Raw genomic sequence first — 18,125 nt, forward strand, 5'->3', positions numbered from 1 at the left:
TTCTGACTCAGAGACGTGCTCTATGAGAGCGTAGGGCTGCTTCTTAGAACAAACAGCCCTCTCCTTCTCCCCCTGTGGGTTCCAACCACTAGTCTTGCTGTTTTAGCGGCCTGATGATTATCCCAATTGGCATCTAAATTCAAAAATTATTACTGATTGTGCCGATTATTGTACAACTCTTCATGATGTAATTGAACTGTTGGATTGTATGATGTGTGAATTACATGCCCATGGAACTGTTGAAAAATAAAATAAATTCAAATATTATAATATTACTCTTTTATATAATAGAAATATAATAAAGCGGTGATACAGACACATGATAAATTATAAATGTGGTCAAAATGTCACACTATCATACTCTATTTAAAAACATGAACAAGTTTCACTTCAACAGTCAAAAAACTGGTATTTTCTTTAAACCTCCAAAGTATTTTTTCATTCTATTGCCAACACAACTTTATCCTTCTCTAATAAACACTTACCTGGAGCCCTGGAGGCCCAGTGGTTATGCAATCGTCTGCTAATGGAAAAGTGGCCTCTTCTGGACAAAGACTTAGTGACCTGCTCCCAAAAAGAGGGCAATCTAGGCACCCCTACAGTCCCTTATAGACACTCTACTCTGTGCTATAAGGTTGCTCAGAGTCAGAATCAACTTCACAGTCCCCAAGAGCCAGCCACACAACAGGGTGTGCTTTGCATCATTTAAATCCTTGCCTATCATATGAACTGCAGCAAACATCTGCATACATTCATATACATCAGGTTCTAAGTATAAATCTCTTCTATAGAATTGTATTATTATAACAAAAATAATAATTCCTGCAGATGATAGGAGTTTTGATAAATAATATGTGTAGACGTAAAAAAGGAAATCATGTTTGAAATGCCATCCTTAATGTGGTGAAAAAAGCTGATGGTGCCTAGCTATCAAAAGATAAATTGTCTGGGGTCTTAAAGGCTTGAAGATAAACAAGCAGCCATCTAACTGAGAAGCAACAAAGTCCACATGGATGAAGCACCCCAGCCTGTGTGATTATGAGGTGTTGATGGGATCAGGTATCAGGCATGAAAGACCCAGAACAAAAAATCATAGCAGTGGGAATGAGGGAGAGGGCGGAGTGGAGACCCAAAGTACATCTGTAGACAATTGAACATCCCTTACAGAAGGGTCAAAAGGAAGAAACGGGTCAGTCAGGGTGCAGTATAACACAGAGGAAACACAATTTTCCTCTAGTTCTTTAATGCTTCTGCCCCCCGCCACCCCAACCCCCCTGCCGCCAACTACCATGACCCAATTCTACCTTACAAATCCAGCTAGACCAGAGCATGTACATGGGTACAGATATGAGCTGGGAACACAGGGAATCCAGGACAGACAAACCCCTCAGGACCAATAATGAGATTAGCGATACCAGGAGGGGAAGGGGACAGTGGGGGGAAAGGGTGAGCCTATCACAATGATCTACATATAACCCCCTTCCAGGGGGACAGACAACAGAAAAGAGTGTCAAGGGGGGCAGCAGTCAGTATAAGACATGGACAAAAATTTATAAATTATCAAGGATTCATGAGGGAAGGAGGGTGAAGGAGGGCTGAAGTAGAAAATGTTTTGAAAATGATGATGGCAATATATGTACAAATGTGCTTGACACAATGGATGGATGGATGGATTGTGATAAGAGCTGTAAGAGCCCATAATAAAATTACATTTTTTAAAAAAGGAATGTTAATTTAAGGAGATGGGTGGGGAGACTTTTGGAGCACGGATGAACACGGCTTTCTCTGACACAAATACCGTCTCTTCTTTTCACACTCTGGATGTCCTCATGCCCCAGATAATCTTTGAGTAGAACCTGGCACATAATAAGTGCTCATTAAGGACTCTTCGTTTTTTGGAAAATCAAGAGCACTGAATGCATGGAAGATGTCGGTGGAGAAAACCATGCGGTCCCAAAGAACTTGGAACAAACTTATTCCCTGGGTGTTTGTGTTCGTCTAGGTACTTTAGAGAAACAAATCCACAGAAACTCATGTAGTATAAGAGAGAGTTTTACCTAAAGGTTAAGTGCACATCAAGAATGCATCCCAACCCAGTGCTGCCCAAGCCCACAAGTCCAACATTAACCCATATGTCTGATACCAATCCACAAAAGTCCTCCTCCATCTCACAAAACAGACACAATGATGCTGGCTGCAGGAGGAAAGCTGAGTCAGTGAATGTGTAAGCATCTCAGCGCTGGCAGGGGTCTCCACACGGCTGCTCCAGCACCCAGGGCTGCATCAGGGTAGGTCCTTGTGGTTTCTCCTCAGGGAAGTCTTGCAGGAAGTGAGCCTTGACGGTGAAAGCAGGGAACTGACTAAGGCAGCTGCACCCCGGTCTGACCATCAGAGACCAAGAAACCCGAGAACTAGAAAGGCGAGGCTCACCGGGCCAATTATCCCTCCGCCCTTCAATTAATCCCACATGAGTTTATCAGCCAGGTTGGCACAATAAACTAACTCAGTGTTCATTAGACTGTGAAATGCAAATGATGGCTTAAAGCAAAGATGAACAAAGTGACCCTGAAGTCACAGGGACACCAAGGCTAGCAAAACCTGCTCTATCACCTCATTAACGTGGGGTACAAAAGGGAGAGCCAAGCCCAGGACAGACACGGGCTGTCCACAGAAGAGGATGCTCAAAAGGCTCCCAAGCCCATGAAGAGACAGTCAAGTTCACTAGTTATCAGAGAAATGCCAATCCAAGTGACAATGGCTACAGCTCTACTCCCACTGGACTGTCAAAAATTAGGGAGTTGGATAATGCCATTGGTTGGTGAAGATTCAAGGAAACGGGGCACCTTTCCTCTGGGGTTGAGGCGGGGACTGGTGTGGTCTCTATGAAAAGCAACCGAGAAGTACTTGGTGGAATTCAGCAAAAAGTTCAAACCCTCTGGTCCAGCAATTTCATCACTCACTGTGTTTCAGGAAATCCCTGCTCTGGCCCTAAGGGGACATGCACAAGGACAGCCATGGCAATGGTGTCTGCAGCAATGGTGGGTGTAGGCAGGCAGGTTTCCATCAGGAAGGAATAAGTAAGTAAAGCCTAGAGGACGTCCCCTGGGGAGGATGCCCCCTGGGGAGGACGTCCCCTGGGGAGGATGTCCCCTGGAGAGTGCCAGGCAGCCATTCGAAGGAACACGCTCCGTTACTCACATCACTGTGGGCAGATTTTACCAAATCTTGAGATCAGAGAGAAGGAGGAGAGCAACTTCTATAAGACAATCCAATACTTGTACATTGAAAGCACACAGAGCCCCACTACATATCGTGAAGGCTTCATGAGTTTCAAGGATCTGTATCAAGTCCAAGGGCTGGATGCCTTCTTGGAGTGGCTGGCCTCAGAGTGGGGGTCTGGGGTGAGATAGGGAGTCAACACCAGTGAGGAGAGGGGCTTTGTGAGGACTGGTGATGGTGTGCCTGAAACCAAGGCAGGTCATTTAATTCAACTCTCTGCACACCAGCAGCCACCACCGCCGCCACCACTCCAAAGCTGTGAGCATCACACAGGGCCTGTAGACACGGCTGCCCAAGAAATGAAAAGATTTTCAGTTCTGGGTGGGCTGTACTATCTGACAGCCCATCTGCAGAACTGACTCAGGCACTGGCTCTGTCTTGAGCCTGCCCGAAGGAAAGTGGTACCAGAGAAGCACACGGAGCTTCAGCAAACAAGGAAGAGCATCTGAAAAGGTAAGCATCCAGCTCCTAAGTGCAAAAGCCATTTCTTTAAAAAAGTTTCCCTCTTACCTTCTTTACAACTGTTTACTTAAAATTGAAAGTAGATCATTGTCTAAGGGGCTGGTGACATAGCGCTCATTATCTATGGCAATGGTAACTCCCAAGGTGTCGAGGCGATGGCCCAGATTTCTGTATTCCGAGTGAAGTTGCACATTATTAACTACAAGGAATGGTGGGAGGTTGAGGAGGTACATTGCAAGCCCGAGGTCAACCGCTGTCAACATCAGACGCAGAAGACTAGCTCAACTACGGAAGGGAAAACGGAGATGAATGGGACATTTCACAACTCTCCATTTAAAATGGAGAAACACAAGGCAGGGAGAGGAGGCAAGTAGAAAATAAAACATTAAATGATGGATTTCCAGCCAGTTATATGAAGAATCACATTAAATGTCCACGGACACTTTAATTCAAAGACAGAAATTGTCAGAGGGAGGTTAGAAGGTACAATTCTTAATGCTTCCACCTATAAGAGCCACCCTTAAAATGTAAAGATGGTGGTAGAGAGTAAATGGATGGATGGAGAAGATAGGATGCCTATGTTCAGGATCAGACAGCTAAAGGGGCCCCTGTGTAGTAATGTCAGGTGAGAAAGATTTCAGAGGAGCATCTTAAGAGAGAGCAAGAAGGCATCTTCATCCTGAAGAAAGGGCTCACTTCAACAGGAAGATACATCAATCCTAAGGTGCATGCACCTGAGAATAACAAACCAAAATCCAAATCAGTTGCCACTGAGTTGATTGCAACTCATGGTGAGCCCATGTGTTTCAGAGTAGAACTGCCTAGAGGGTCCTCCGTGGTTGTGACCTTTCAGAAGTAGATCACCAGGCCTTCCCACAAGGTGTCTTTGGACGGATTTGAACCACCAGCCTTTTGACAAGGAGCTGAGTGCGTCACGATTTGTCCCACCGAGAACTCCACCTGATGATAAAACCCAAACCAAACCCATTGCCATTGACTTGGTTCTGACTCCAAATGACCCTACAAGGGTCAGATAAGGACAAGAGTGGAACCTCTCCTTACCTGAAAGGGTAAAGCTTAGAGTTTCTGAAAGTGTGAATCATTCTGGGAGCAAATAGCCTCCCCTTCCTCCATCTGGTAGGTTGGAATTACCAACCTTTCGGTTATAGATGAAACAAAAGCAGACAGGATTAACAGGAGAAGTAGACAAGTCCACAGTCATAGTTTGGAGAAATGCATGCTCTTCTCAACTATCGGTGAAACATCTAGACAAAATAGGCAGACATAGAACAATACTACGACGCAGTGGCACGATGGGCCATTTCACCTCTTTAACCTGTCATTCATGTTCTCACCTTCCCCACGGACCTTCTCCCTTGCTGGGCCATAGAAAATCCTTAGTCATATTTATTATCACTTTTAAAAAAAATCATTTTATTTAAATGATTTATCACAATCCATACACACATACTCTTATCACAATCCATACACACATCAATTGTGTAAAGCGCATTTGTACATTCATTGCCCTCATCATTCTCAAAACATTTTCTCTCCACTTAAACCCCCAGTATTAGGTCCTCATTTTTCCCCTCCCTCCCCGCTTCCCCCTCCCTCATGAGCCCTTGATAGTTTATAAATTGTTATTTTGTCATATCTTGCCCTGTCCGACATCTCCCTTCACCCACCCACAGAATATGTTATAAATATAAACATTTCTTAAATGTAATATTTCTCAGATTACAAGAATCTCACTGCCGCCAAATTAATTCCGACTGAGAAAGCTTCATCGTTTTCCCAGGGAGCAGCTGGTGTTTCTCAGCGGCTAACCTTGGGGTTAGCAGCCCAAGGCTGTACCCCATGACCCACCAGGACTCCTACAGCATAAGACGACTAACAGCAACCAAAAGCCTTCCACCTGGTTACTAACAACGCAACTCAATGTCGAAAGGCTTTACAAAAACAATTGTCTTGTAAAATCAGCCTACATGGAATTACAACATTATGAGTGAGCGGAAGCCTTTCCCCTCCCCTCTTCTTTTCCTTTAATTACTCCTTTTTTCTCAAAACAAGTTACTGACACAGATTCACAAGTACTGCTCGCCACGAGACGGTGGCTAAAACGCCAAAACATTTGCGAAGTCCGTGACTATTAGCAGCCTAGGCAGCAACGCAACCAACAGCACGTGGTGTAGCACATGCTCAGGTGACCAAGAGCCAGTCCTGTGCCATCTTCACAAATATTCTTATGTGTCAGTCCATCTGGGGGGCCACTGTGTCAATCCAGCTTGTCAAAGGTCCTCCTCTTTTTCCACGTCCCCATTCGTCACTGAGCCATTCTCCAGGGACTGGTCTCTTCTGACAACACGTCCAAAGTCCATGAGACCAAGGGTCACCATCCTTGCTTCTAGAAAAATGTTATAGACTGTCATTGATCCCCAAATACAAGACACCACTTCTTTGCCTTTCCCTGGGGACCCCGCTGAACAAAACACGCCTCTCAAGCTCCTGGGTGGTCTTAGTCAGCTCTGCCTCATTCAGTTGCGGGGGGTGGGGTGGGGACGTCTACCCACATCTTCCAAATGTCTAACAAGTACAGCAAGAATGAAGCCACAATTGGAAAAGAGAAAGAAAAGTAGGCTCTTGTCGTACTTGGCTGAGCTCTTCCGCATCTGCCCTGAGAAAGGCCTTTTTTTTTCTTCCCTATAAAATTTAACCAAATGGATTGTTCAGGTTTTAAGAGGTAATGGCAAAGCCAATGTCAATTTACTTGAAGGATGCCTTGCTGACCGCCAATGAAATTAAGACATAGATGTTCTAACTTAATAATTCAATCACGGGATTAGCTGGCCCCAGACCGTTATCGGCACCGTGCGGGTCTCCAGGTTGGGCACTTTAATAGAATCACTGCCCTTTCTGAGGACAGTGGCCACCATTGGAGGCTGTGATTAGCTTGACGTGTCTCCATCGTCCTCTCTCACCTAGACTATCAAAACTGTCCCCAGTGGCTTCTCTGACGTCCACCTACCCTCCCACAATCCCCCTTCCTCATCAGCCCGAGAGAGCCTGAGGTCACACCACTCTCTGCGCGGGAGCAGGGGTGGGGGTGGGAGGTGGACTTCCAATGTCTTCCATGAGGCCCAGCTACTCTCATGGGTCACAGTGTCCCTTTTCCTCCGATCCCCTTGGACGTCTCTAGGCTGCCACATGACTCAGATGTCATCATGGACCTCCCGGTCCCCGCCTTCTGGTCTGGGAGGCCCTATCTGGTTGGGGCTCCATAGCCTCCACACCCTCTGCTTCCAGTAACGGGGCTCCTTGCAGGAGGGCTCTCTGCCCCGTTGCTTTCCTCGCTCTGTCCCTTCTGGCTAGGAAGCTTTTCCTCCTCCCTTGTCTGCTCCCCTCCTTCTTGTCTTCCTTCGTCTTCTTTCTGGGCTCCATTCACACACGCTTCTTCTGCTTGCTCTTCCTACGCGGGGGCTTTTGAGCAGCAGGGCTTGCTGCCTCCGAGACTGTCCCCCTTTTGATCTAGTTCATTCCACACAAGAGAGACACACCTACACACTAAGCGATTATATCTCAGGGCAAGTAGGTCTTAAGCCCTTGTCCCCAGTCTGCATTGGTAGGTCCCTAAACCTCTCGTTCTAATCTCACTGGACTAAAGTGCCGCTGGTTAATGTTGGGCTTCTCCACCCCTCCCTGCTGGATGCTCAGCATGGGCAGGGCTTTCAGGATGGTACTGGCCCCTGTGTCCCGGGAGCTCCACACAGTGTGCTGTGACAGGGCAATACATAATCAGCAAATGCCTGCGGCTGAGGCAAGCGCTCTGGTCACTCAGGCAAAGAGGCCATCAGCAGGGCGCGCAATGGCTGGTTCTCTCCGCAGGACCTCTTGCCCTGTCTCCTTGAGGGCCCAGGGAGGCACACTGCCCAGGCACACCTTTGCAGAAGTGACCTCATCTGCCCGAAGATCCACCCCCTTCCTCTACCTACCTTCATCATCTCCCCCACTGCTTTGACTTGGAAAACCTCTTTCCTGTCATCCCATTAACCGACCCAAACCCACCCAATGTATGATGCAACAAGGGACAGCCGTCTCTGCCCCCAAATAATTGGATCCCGTAAGCCCCCTCCCCACCCCCACAGTTGCCTGTAGCACCCTCCTCCCAGCCCCAATCTGTGTCCCTATGTTGCTCCTACTGAGGCAGAGCCTTGCCCCTCAGCTGCCCCTCCTGCTCTGGGCCAGAGGAGCCCCCAAGCCAGAAAGCAAACTCACTGCCACTGAGTCCACGCCGACTCCTAGGGCCCCTGTAGGGAGCAGGGTGGACTTGCCCCATGACTCTTTATGGGGCTAGAAAGTGCTGTCTTTCTCCTGTGGAGCAGCAGGGGGTTTCAAACTGCTGACCTTTTGGATCACAACCCAATTTGCATCCACTCAAATGTCCAGGAGCCAACACAGACACATTTACATCAGCAGAGCTGAGCTCTGACAAACCGCTCCAATGCTCTCTGAAGCCCCACACCTCCCTCCCCCTCCCTCCTGGCCCTGTAACCCCTCCTGCGGCTCCAGCAGCCCCCTGGCTGGCCCCTCCAGGACCAGGGCGGCCTCCAGCTGGCAGTGACTCAGCTGATGTCTACAAAGCACCCTCTCGGGGGGGAGTCTCTCCAAGCTCAAGAGCCTCAGGGGGCTCTTCATACCACATGTCTCAGCCCTTCTGCCTGGCTTTCAGGGTTGGCTGGAACCCTCCTGAAAATCCCACCCTTGATCGGATCCCAGGGGACCCTGGCTGAGCCACTGCTCACTGACAGGCTGGCGATTGACCCCACAAGGCTCCGTGGGAGAAAGCTGTGGGTCTGCTGCAGTCACGGTGGCATCCAGGGAAACTCTTTGGGACAGTTCCACTGTGTCCTGGAGAGTCGCTGTGAGTGCCTTGCTGGCAGTGGGCTGAAGTGGATGTCGGGCCTTCGTTCGCCGAGCCGTTGGGAGCCTCTGGCGATTCTGGGGAAAGGACAGATCTGCTGGTCTCCTTGCTCACCGTGTAGACCAAGGGTGGGTAGGAGACCCAGACCCTGATCCCCTTGCCCCCCCCACCCCTTTTCACTATCTGGTTTGCCAGAGCGAACTCCCAGGCCTTTCTTCCTCAGCCACCTTAGGCTGGAAGTGCTGCTGAAGTCTGCTAGGGCTCATGGGAACTTGACAGACAGGGTGAGGCTATGCCTAGGATGAACATTGGCCACAAACCAAACCAGGATCTCCCACACCAAACCCCAAAATTCCCTCCCATCGAGTCGAGGCTGACTCCTAGTGACCCGATAGGACAGGGTAGAGCTGTCCCTGTGAGTTTCTCAGGTTGCAACTGTTTACAGGGGTGAAAGTCCCATCTTTCTCTCAAGGGGTGGCTGATGGTTTTGATTTGCTGACCTTCTAGTTAGCGGCCCAACATGTAACCACAACCCTACCAGGTTCCCTCACAGGAGATAAGAATTCTACCAGCCATGCGCCCCTGTCCTCAGGCCAGTCAGTTCTGACACAGGGTGCTCTCAAGACCCCCAATCTGTAACCACTCACGGGGACCGCAAAGAACTGGGCTGTGCTTTGCTTCATTGTGCATTGGGTCGCCCCAACCCTGGAGCTAACAGCACAGCCAACCCCAACAGACCTCAGCATCACAGCCAGCATCTGCCTGCCTCTGCTTGGCCCCTCCCACTTGGACCGCAAGACCCACCCCCAGCCCCTACCTCCCTGAGCTGCCCCTGGGGCCCATGGCCTCCAGGGAGGCCACTCCCTGAGGTTTGAGTATTCCTCCCCCTGGCACTCTGTCCAGACATAGCTGGGAACATCCTTGGCATCTGTCCTCATTCCCAGCTGCTCGGCACCTTCTCCTGAAGGGAGGCTCGCAGAAGGGGTGGGTGCTGGGGGGCTGGCAATGCGGCCAATGCAACATTCTCTTGAAGTGCAGCCTGGGAGCCTAGGGGGCAGTGCAGAAAGTAGCCCACCAGCCTCCTTTCTCTCTCTCCTGACCTCCTTTCTCCTTACTTCCCAACAGGGGACTGTGGCTATCAGAGTCTGTGGACAAAAAGGACTGTAGTCTTTCCCCAAAGCCATGCCCAGGGTCTAGGCAGAGAAGCGGGAAGCAGGTGGGGACAGGGCATTTTATTGACTGTCTCCTGCCTTGGGGAGTTGCAGGAAAGCCTTGTTAACGCCGTAACTCCAGAAAATCTCATTTGGGCCAGAGTGCAGAGCCTGGGTCCCCTCCAGGTCCCAGCTTGCTGTTTTCTACCGTCAAGCAGAGCTTCTCCCAGTTATTTCATCACGATGCAAACACCCCCCCACCCCACCCTCCCAGAGGCCAGATATCCAGATAGGCAGAGGCATTTGGGGATGGGAGACAGCTGATATCAAAACTCTTGGAGCCCAGATGTCACTCCACCATACGCTGAACTCCTGGAACTTTGCTTTCTTGGGTCATCATGCGGGTCCACCTGGAGATGAGAGGCTAGATTACAGTCACTCAGCATTTCCTGTTCACAGCAAACACCTTTTTTCAACAACACAAAAGGTGGCTATCCTCATGGCCTTCTGTGGACGGAGCACACAGAAACCAAATTGACTACACCTGTGGGAAGACATGCTGGAGAAGGCCAATGCCAGCCACTAAAACCACACCAGGAGCCCATTGTGGGACAGGCCATCAATTGCTTAAGTTCAGGATAAAGCTGAAGAAAACAAAAAACAAGTCCACAAGAGCCAAAACACAACCTTGAGTCTATCCCACCCGAATCTCGAGAACAGCTCAAGAACAGATGTGAAGCACTCAACATTCATGACAGAAGACCCGATGAGCTGTGGGGGGACATTAAGAGAACCGTTCACGAAGAAAACAAACGGTCGTTAAAAAGACAGGAAAGGGGAAAAAAGATCAAAAGTGGACGTCCGAAGAGACTCTGAAACTTGCTCTTAATTATAGAGTAGCTAAAGCAGATGGAAGAAAGGATCGAATCAAAGCGCTGAAGAGAACATCTCAAAGGGCAGCTCAAGAAAACAAAGCACATATCGTAACGAAACGTGCAAGGACCTAGGACTGGAAGCCCCAAAGGGAAGAGCACCCTCAGCATGTCTGGAAGGGAAAGAACTCAAGAAGAAAACTTCAACCATCTCATGACATCTAAATATTGAATGAGGAAGGAAACAACACAGAGTCACTGTAACAAAGAACTAGTCGACATTCACCATTTCAGGTGGTAGTGGATAAGCAAGAACAAATGGTATTGAAGAAAGAAATTCATGCTGTGCTGACAGCATTAGTCAAAACCAAGGCTCCAAGAATTGACGGGATGCCCATTGGAATGTTTCAACAAGTTGCTGAAGCACTGGAAGCACTTACTCGTCCATGCCAGGAAATTTGGAAGACAGGGACTTGGCCAACTGCCTGGAAGTGATCCATCTTTGTACCCATTCCTAAGAAAAGTGATCCAACAGAATGCTTAAACTGCATTATATCATTGATATCAAATGCAAGTAAAATATTGTTGAAGATCATCCAACAATGCATTGGATACAATGTATGTCCAGCAGTACATTGACAGGGCTCAGGCTGGATTCAGAATAGGACTTGGAAGAAAGGATATCATTGCTAAAGGCAGATGTATCTTGGCTCAAAGCAGACAACCACAGGAAGAGGGTTATTGGTGTTTTATTGACTGCAAAAGCATTTGACTGTGTGGACCCATAATAAACTGTGGGTGGCCTTGAGAAGAATGAGGATTCCAGAACTCTTCATTGTGCTCATATGGAATTTGTACATGGATCAAGAGGTAGGTGTGTGAACAAAACAAGAGAATCCTGCATGGTTTCCAATCAGGAAAGGTGTGCTTCAGGGTTGTATCCTCTCACCATACTTTATTCAAGCTCTGTGCTCAGCAAATAATCCGAGAAGCTGGCTGACATCGTTAAGGTTTATTGTGCCAACCTGGCTGATAAACACATGTGGGATTAATTGAAGGGCGGAAAGATAAGTGGCTCAGTGACCCTTGCCTTTCTAGTTCTCAGGTCTCTTGCTTTCTGATGGTCCACCCAGGGTGCAGCTGCCTTAGCTAGTTCCCTGCTTCAGCTGTCAAAGCTCAATTCCTGCAAGACATCCCCAAAGAGAAGCCACATGGACCTACCCTGATGCAGCACTGGGTGCTGGAGCAGCCGTGTGGAGACCCCTGCCAGCGCTGAGATGCTTACACATACACTGATTCGGCTTTCCTCCTGCAGTCAGCATCATTGCGTGTGTTTTGTGAGATGGAGGAGGACTTTGTAGATTGGGCTTGGACAGCACTGGGTTTGGATGCTTTCTTAATGTACACTTACCCTTTATATAAAACTGTCTCTTATACATATCTGAGTTTCTGTGGATTTATTTCCCTAGTCTACCCAGACTAATACATTGGCTTATATGAGGAGTGTGGCATCAGAATTTGGAGGAAGGCTTATTAACAACCTGCAATATGCAGATGACACAACCTTGCTTGCTGAAGGTGAGGGGAACTTGAAGCGCTTGCTCATGAAGGTAAAGGATTGTACCCTTCAGCATGGATTAAAACTCATGTCAAGAAGACTCTGGATCAACAGGTAGCATCATAATAAATGAGAAAAAGTTGAAATTATCAAAGATTTTGTCTTGCTTGAGTCTACAATCGATGTTCATGGAAGTGGCAGTTAAGAGATCCAGAGACACATTGCATCAGTACATCCTCTGGAGGGCGTTGAAAAGCAGGGTGTTACTTTGAGCACTCAGATGTGCCTGACTGAAGCTGTGGCATGTGCTGTTGTCTCATATGCGTGTGAAAATGGGACATCCAAGAAGGAAGACCTGAAACGAATCGTGGTGTTGGAGAAGACTCTAGAAAGTGCCGTGGCCTGATGAAAGGACGAAGTCTCAGAAGAAGTCAGGCCAGAGTGCTCCTCAGAGGCAAGGACAGCAAGCCTTTGTCTTACAGACGTTGTACGTGTTTTCAGGAGAGACCAAGTCCCTGGGGAACAAACCTCATGCTGGTGAAGTGCAGGGGCAGCGGGAAAGAGGAAGGCCTTTAATGAGATGGACGGACACCCTGGCCGCCAGGGTGGGCTCAAGCATAGGAGCAATTGTGAGGATGGTGCAGGACCAGGCAGGGTTTCCTTCTGTTGGGCATAGTCTCTCTCGGTTGGACTGACTCAATGGCACCTAACAACAACAACAACATTTCCTGGTAAAGTGAGAGGCTAGATCGGAGTCACTCAGCATTTTGGGGTACCCCAAAGCCTATAGGGAAGATGGCCACACAGGTTTTGGTGACTACTCAAATGTGAATCCATAGCGGGTTATAGGTGGGGCTGCTAACCTCGAGGTCAGCAGTTTGAAACCACCAGCCACTCCATGGGAGGAAAACGTGGCTTTCTACTCAAAGATGTACAGCCTCCAAAACACACAGGGCCAGTTGCTCCTTGTCCCTGTAGGGCTGCTGTGACCCGGCATTACTTCGACGGCGGCACGTTTCCGCCTGTCCTGAGATGTATGGGTTTGGAGTTACCAGAAAAAAAGGTCCTGGTAATGTAGTGGTTACACATTAGGCTGCTAACCTCAAAGTCAGCGTTTTAAAACTGCCCACCACCCAAGGGACAACGATGAAGCTTCTGCTCCCATGAAGAGCTAGGTACCGTCTCAGAAACCCCCAGGGACAGTGCTACTCTGTCCTCTGTGAGTCAATTCGTTGGCAGGGAGTTTGAGAGTCCCCAGCACCTCCCCACCCTCTGGAGGGGGCGGGGGGAAGGGCTGGTCGGTGGGCACACACGTTTCTGCCCATGTTGCCTTCCAGTCCTGCTGCCACACCTTCAGCTCAGGCCCCAACGAGGGAGCGGCCGAGCCTCGTTTGGAGAGAGGGATGCCTTTGCTCGTAGCTGGTTCCCATTCAGAGCCACTCGGGACCGGGTGCCGCCAACAGAGATGTCCTCAGCCAACAAGAGGAAGCTACTTTTCTGAGGGTGAACGTACCTCTCAGCTTTACAGCGGGCATCTTGAGAGATCCCGGAACCTCCGATTTACGAGGCCAACACTCCCCAGAATAGTCACTCTGAGGAGGCCTGGCTGGCTGTGATATCTACACACAGTGGGTTTCTGAGGCACTGGACACCCAGCAGGGAGTTCCCCCACCTTCTTGGGAGAGGACATGTTGGTGCCTCTGCCCCCTGAGGCCGCAATGCCATTTCCTCCGGCCCTGAAGTCCAATAGTTACTATGTTAGACAGGGTTCTCTAGAGAAACAAACCCAGGGCATTAATGATTTATATATATGCAAATAAACAGTTAATTAAGCTATAAAGCAGTACAAATGGCTCAGTGCAACTAACTTCCATGAGACAACTAATACACTGACAGTCCTTCAAGTCTTGAGGACCACCGGGTAGTCCTCTGTAGAGTAATTCAGGCCATCCGGCCACAGGCAGCAAACAGCAAGGCAGGTCACCAACAGTCAGTCAGATGACAGGGCCCGACAGTCCCCAGCTCAAGCAATGTATACTCCAGTAGCTGGTGAAGCAGGTCCTGAAGGAACCTCAAACTACAGCGACACAGTCCACGGGTTAGGTGTCCCACAGGTAGCTTGCAAATTTAGGCAGAGGACCAGCTAAGGTAGCCACACACTGGTCCGATCATCAAAGAACAAGAGACAAGAAAGGCGAGGCTCACTGAACCATTTATCTCTTCGCTCTTCAATTAATCTCACATGTGTTCATTGGCCAGCTTGGCAGAATAAACCTACCTATCACAGTCACCCCTTTCATCTCTCGTGGAGCCCAGACTTTGGCTTGAGCCCCTACCCACCCACCCCTGACAGAGGAATTGGAGGGAAGGGTTTTGAAATAGACTCCACCCCCCAAATGGAAAACGTCCTGCCCTTGACCCAGCCATACCAAGTCGAGGGACTTTCCTGAGGGTGACACTCTGTCCTGTGAGCTTGGGTTTTGCAGAAGAATGACATCCTGAAGACTTCTCCGTGTAGGCACCAAGCCCTCTGAACGGCTACCTGGTATTCCCCTGTAAGGGTGAACCGTCTACATTTTGAAGGGCTTATGTTCAGGCACTCCGCAAGTTTCCATTTTTTTCCTAATGCAATAGTGTAGTCACCCTAATTTTTTTAAAGATCATTTTATTGGGGGCTCTTACAGCTCTTATAACCCCTAACTAATTTTCAAGAGTCTCACCTCTCAGTCTTTTCTCCCCCATGAGCACTTGGCCCACATCCGGGGTGTGGAGGGGACTAGAGTCCTCCTTTAAAGAAGGGGTTTGTCTGCGATGCTCCTCAGAGGGAAGGAGCCCTGGGATTCACCATGACAACAGCAGCTGGGCCACCTGGGCGGCTTCTGCAGAGACTCGCGGACAAGCTCTCCGCTCTGTGCGTGGTCTTGGTTCTGTCGCATATCCAAGCCGAGACTTTGCAGGGCAACAACATCTATAGCAAGATAACAGTCGATAAAAATCCAATTTGAACGTCGTGACTGGATTTCTCTCCCCCCTCCGAGAGGGTGGCAGTGATTTCTCAGATGGCTTTTAGTTACAGACAAGTTTCTGAACAAAATAATTAGGTTTGGCTCTTCGCAGCCTGCCCTATTGGGCTATTGATTGCACACGGGAGGTTCCTGCCCTGCGGATGTCTGGGTGCGCAGTCTGCATAGCAAGTGGGTGAAGACCACTCTGGGTAGGAGGCGAAGGAGGCTCCACAAAGCTGTGGCCTCAGCTTGGTAGCCCCTCCCAGGGGCCTCAGTCACCAAGGACCACCTATTGGCACCAGCAGTGTCAAACAGCCTTTGCCCCTGAACCAGGAAGTTCCAGGAGGAAGGTAGCCAATCCTTACTGCCCTCCTTTCAAACTCTTGTGGCCTGGGACAAGGCACTGTTCCCCTCTAGTTCAGGTTGGATTGTGGACAGAATAACTTCAAGGCCCCTTCCAGCACTGACGTTTTATCCTAGTGCTGTTCAATGGGAATATAATGCAAACCAAAAAACCAGAAATGTAGGTGATTTAAAACCTTCTAACAGCTCCACCAAAAAGGCAAAGAGGCACAGGTTAAACTCTTTTTAATATTGTGTTCTATTTAAAGAGCTCTGGTGGTACAATGCAGGAGCCCTGGTGACATAGTGGGCTACACAATGAGCTGCTAACCACACAAGGTCAGTGGTTCAAGCCCATCAGCCACTCCTTGAGACAAAAATGAGGCTGTCAGTTCCTATAGATTTACAGCCTTGGAAACCCAACGAGGCAGGAGGCAGTTCTTCTCGGTCCTAAGTGTCACTTTGAGTTGGAGTCCACACAATGACGGTAAGTTTAGCTATGTTATATTCAACGTATATATATATACATACGTAACTACATATAGTGCTTATTCATTGGCAGTCAGGAGTTAGAAACCACCAGCAGCTCTGAAGGAGAAAGATGAGGCTTCCTATTCTTGTGAAGAATCCAGTCTCAGAGACCCATAGGGGCAGTTCTACCCTGTCCTACAGGATTACCATGAGTCAGAGTTGACGCCATTGCACTGAGTTTGAGATATATATACATATACATATGTATGTTCACCATGTTTACTCACTGTATAGAGTCTCCATGTACATTCACTATATATATTTATTATGTACTATGTTTATTCACTATCTATACTCAATATATAGATTCACTGTATATGTACTGACTGTCTATATTCACTATCACATCTAGTAATGTTCACTATATAACCACTCTAAATATATTCACGATATGATCATCCTGATCATATATACATATCTATATTCACTATATAGTCACTATACACATATAGTGAATCTAGACAAAAATCTTAAACACGTCACCAAAGCAAGGAGAAAGGAGGAAGGAAGGAAGCAAGAAGGGAGCCAGGGAGAAAGGCGGGGTGGAGGAAGAACAGAAAAGCCCTGGGCTACGGCCATCTCCTGATCCTACTGGGACCCGGCTTTCAGGGCATGGCCTAGCGCAGATGCTCTGAGAGAGAGGAGATCCCTGGGGCCTGTCCACAGGGAATCCCCACACCTGCCTGGGAGCTCAGGTCGTATCTGTACATGCGCAACACGTGAGGGAGCTGCTAACTATGGCTCCGCCAGCCTTTCCACAGACCTCTCTGTCTCCCACCAAAACACCTGCTTTTTGAAGAGACTAATGAGGGATCTGAACCTCAAAGAGGGTCCCTTAATTGCTTATGTTTTGATTTTATAGCATTTGAAAGGGGTTTCTTCTCTGATCTAAGTGGCAAGAACAAAAGAAGCGCAGTAAAGGGCCTGAAAGGATTAAAAGGAACCACAATTTGCATCCAAGGCTGAGGTGTCCTTTGTTGTCCTGTATCTAAGTCAATTTCAAAGTTCACTGCTCAACGGAGAGGCCCATCAGTCCCCATGGCAACAGCTGAGCTGCCCAGGCGGTTCCCACCCTGGACAGCTCCAGAAGCCTTCCAGGAGCGTGGGCTGGAGGGTCACAGTGAAAACCCCATTCAGTCTGAACGCCTATCAACCATAGGTGGGGAGGGGAGGGTTCTGGGCCCCCACCAGAGCTGGATGTGCCTACACTCAGCAAGCAGGCATGCAGACTCACTAGGTGAGTGCCTCTTTGGGGACTATCCTCTGGTGCCAGACCCACAGTAGTCATTCAAGACCACTGCATGGTCAGCTCATGCCTGGGCAGTTTATTCAGCACAGCCCTGGCGCCTCTCAAATAAGTGGACAGGAGAAGAAGGTGGAATCAAGACAGCCCCCAAGGCAGCTATTTGGCCCGAGCAACAGAAAGGCTGGAACTGCCCCTGAGATGGGGAGAGACCAGATGCCTGTCCATCCTCCAGCATCCTGGAGACCAGAGCACCCACCAAAGCAGCTGCTCCTCTTCTATAACAAGGGACACCCCCAGCTTGTCTGCAGGACCCAGAAGTGGGCCTACACTTTTATGAGACCCTTCACAGGGGGCGCACACTAGGTCCAGAACTCCAGCCCCTCTGCCACAATAGTGCCTCCCCCCAAGGAAGCACCAGGCCTTTCTCGCTCTCTTCCTTTGACAGCTTGCTGGTCTTCAGCCCTGTCTCTGTTACTCTGAGTCCTCAACTCCAGCCGGGGGAACAGCAGCAGCAGCTTGAGTGACAAAAATCAAGAGACCAGACCACATAGTCCCCCACCCCCACCCCGCTCATGGGCATCTCTCCTGGAGCCTCTGATCAGGCAGTTTCAGGTGGGCCGGGCATCTATCAATCCTAAAGTTCCCAGGGGACCTGTGGTCTGGCCTGAGCCCTTGCTCCCCACAGCGAAGCTGGTGAGCCAGTGAGAGGGGGACTCAGTGGCAGTGATATGGCGATAACATTTCGGCCCCTGCCAGGG

The 18,125-nt window shown here is 49.1% G+C and overlaps 1 protein-coding gene across 1 annotated transcript in view; it reads right to left on the reverse strand.

Annotated features, from left to right (window-relative positions):
• SLC18A2 (solute carrier family 18 member A2) overlaps positions 1 to 13,778 on the reverse strand; it is a 61,906-nt gene extending 48,128 nt beyond the window's left edge. Inside the window, exon 1 of the mRNA XM_045291401.1 lies at positions 13,757 to 13,778. Within this exon, the coding sequence (XP_045147336.1) occupies positions 13,757 to 13,778 (22 nt within the window). The remainder of the gene's footprint in view (positions 1 to 13,756) is intronic.
• Between the last annotated feature and the right edge of the window lie 4,347 nt (positions 13,779 to 18,125).

Source organism: Echinops telfairi, unplaced genomic scaffold, assembly GCF_000313985.2.
Source record: "Echinops telfairi isolate 266 unplaced genomic scaffold, ASM31398v2 ScPeMD7_70;HRSCAF=299, whole genome shotgun sequence".
NCBI classification, from domain to species: domain Eukaryota; kingdom Metazoa; phylum Chordata; class Mammalia; order Afrosoricida; family Tenrecidae; genus Echinops; species Echinops telfairi.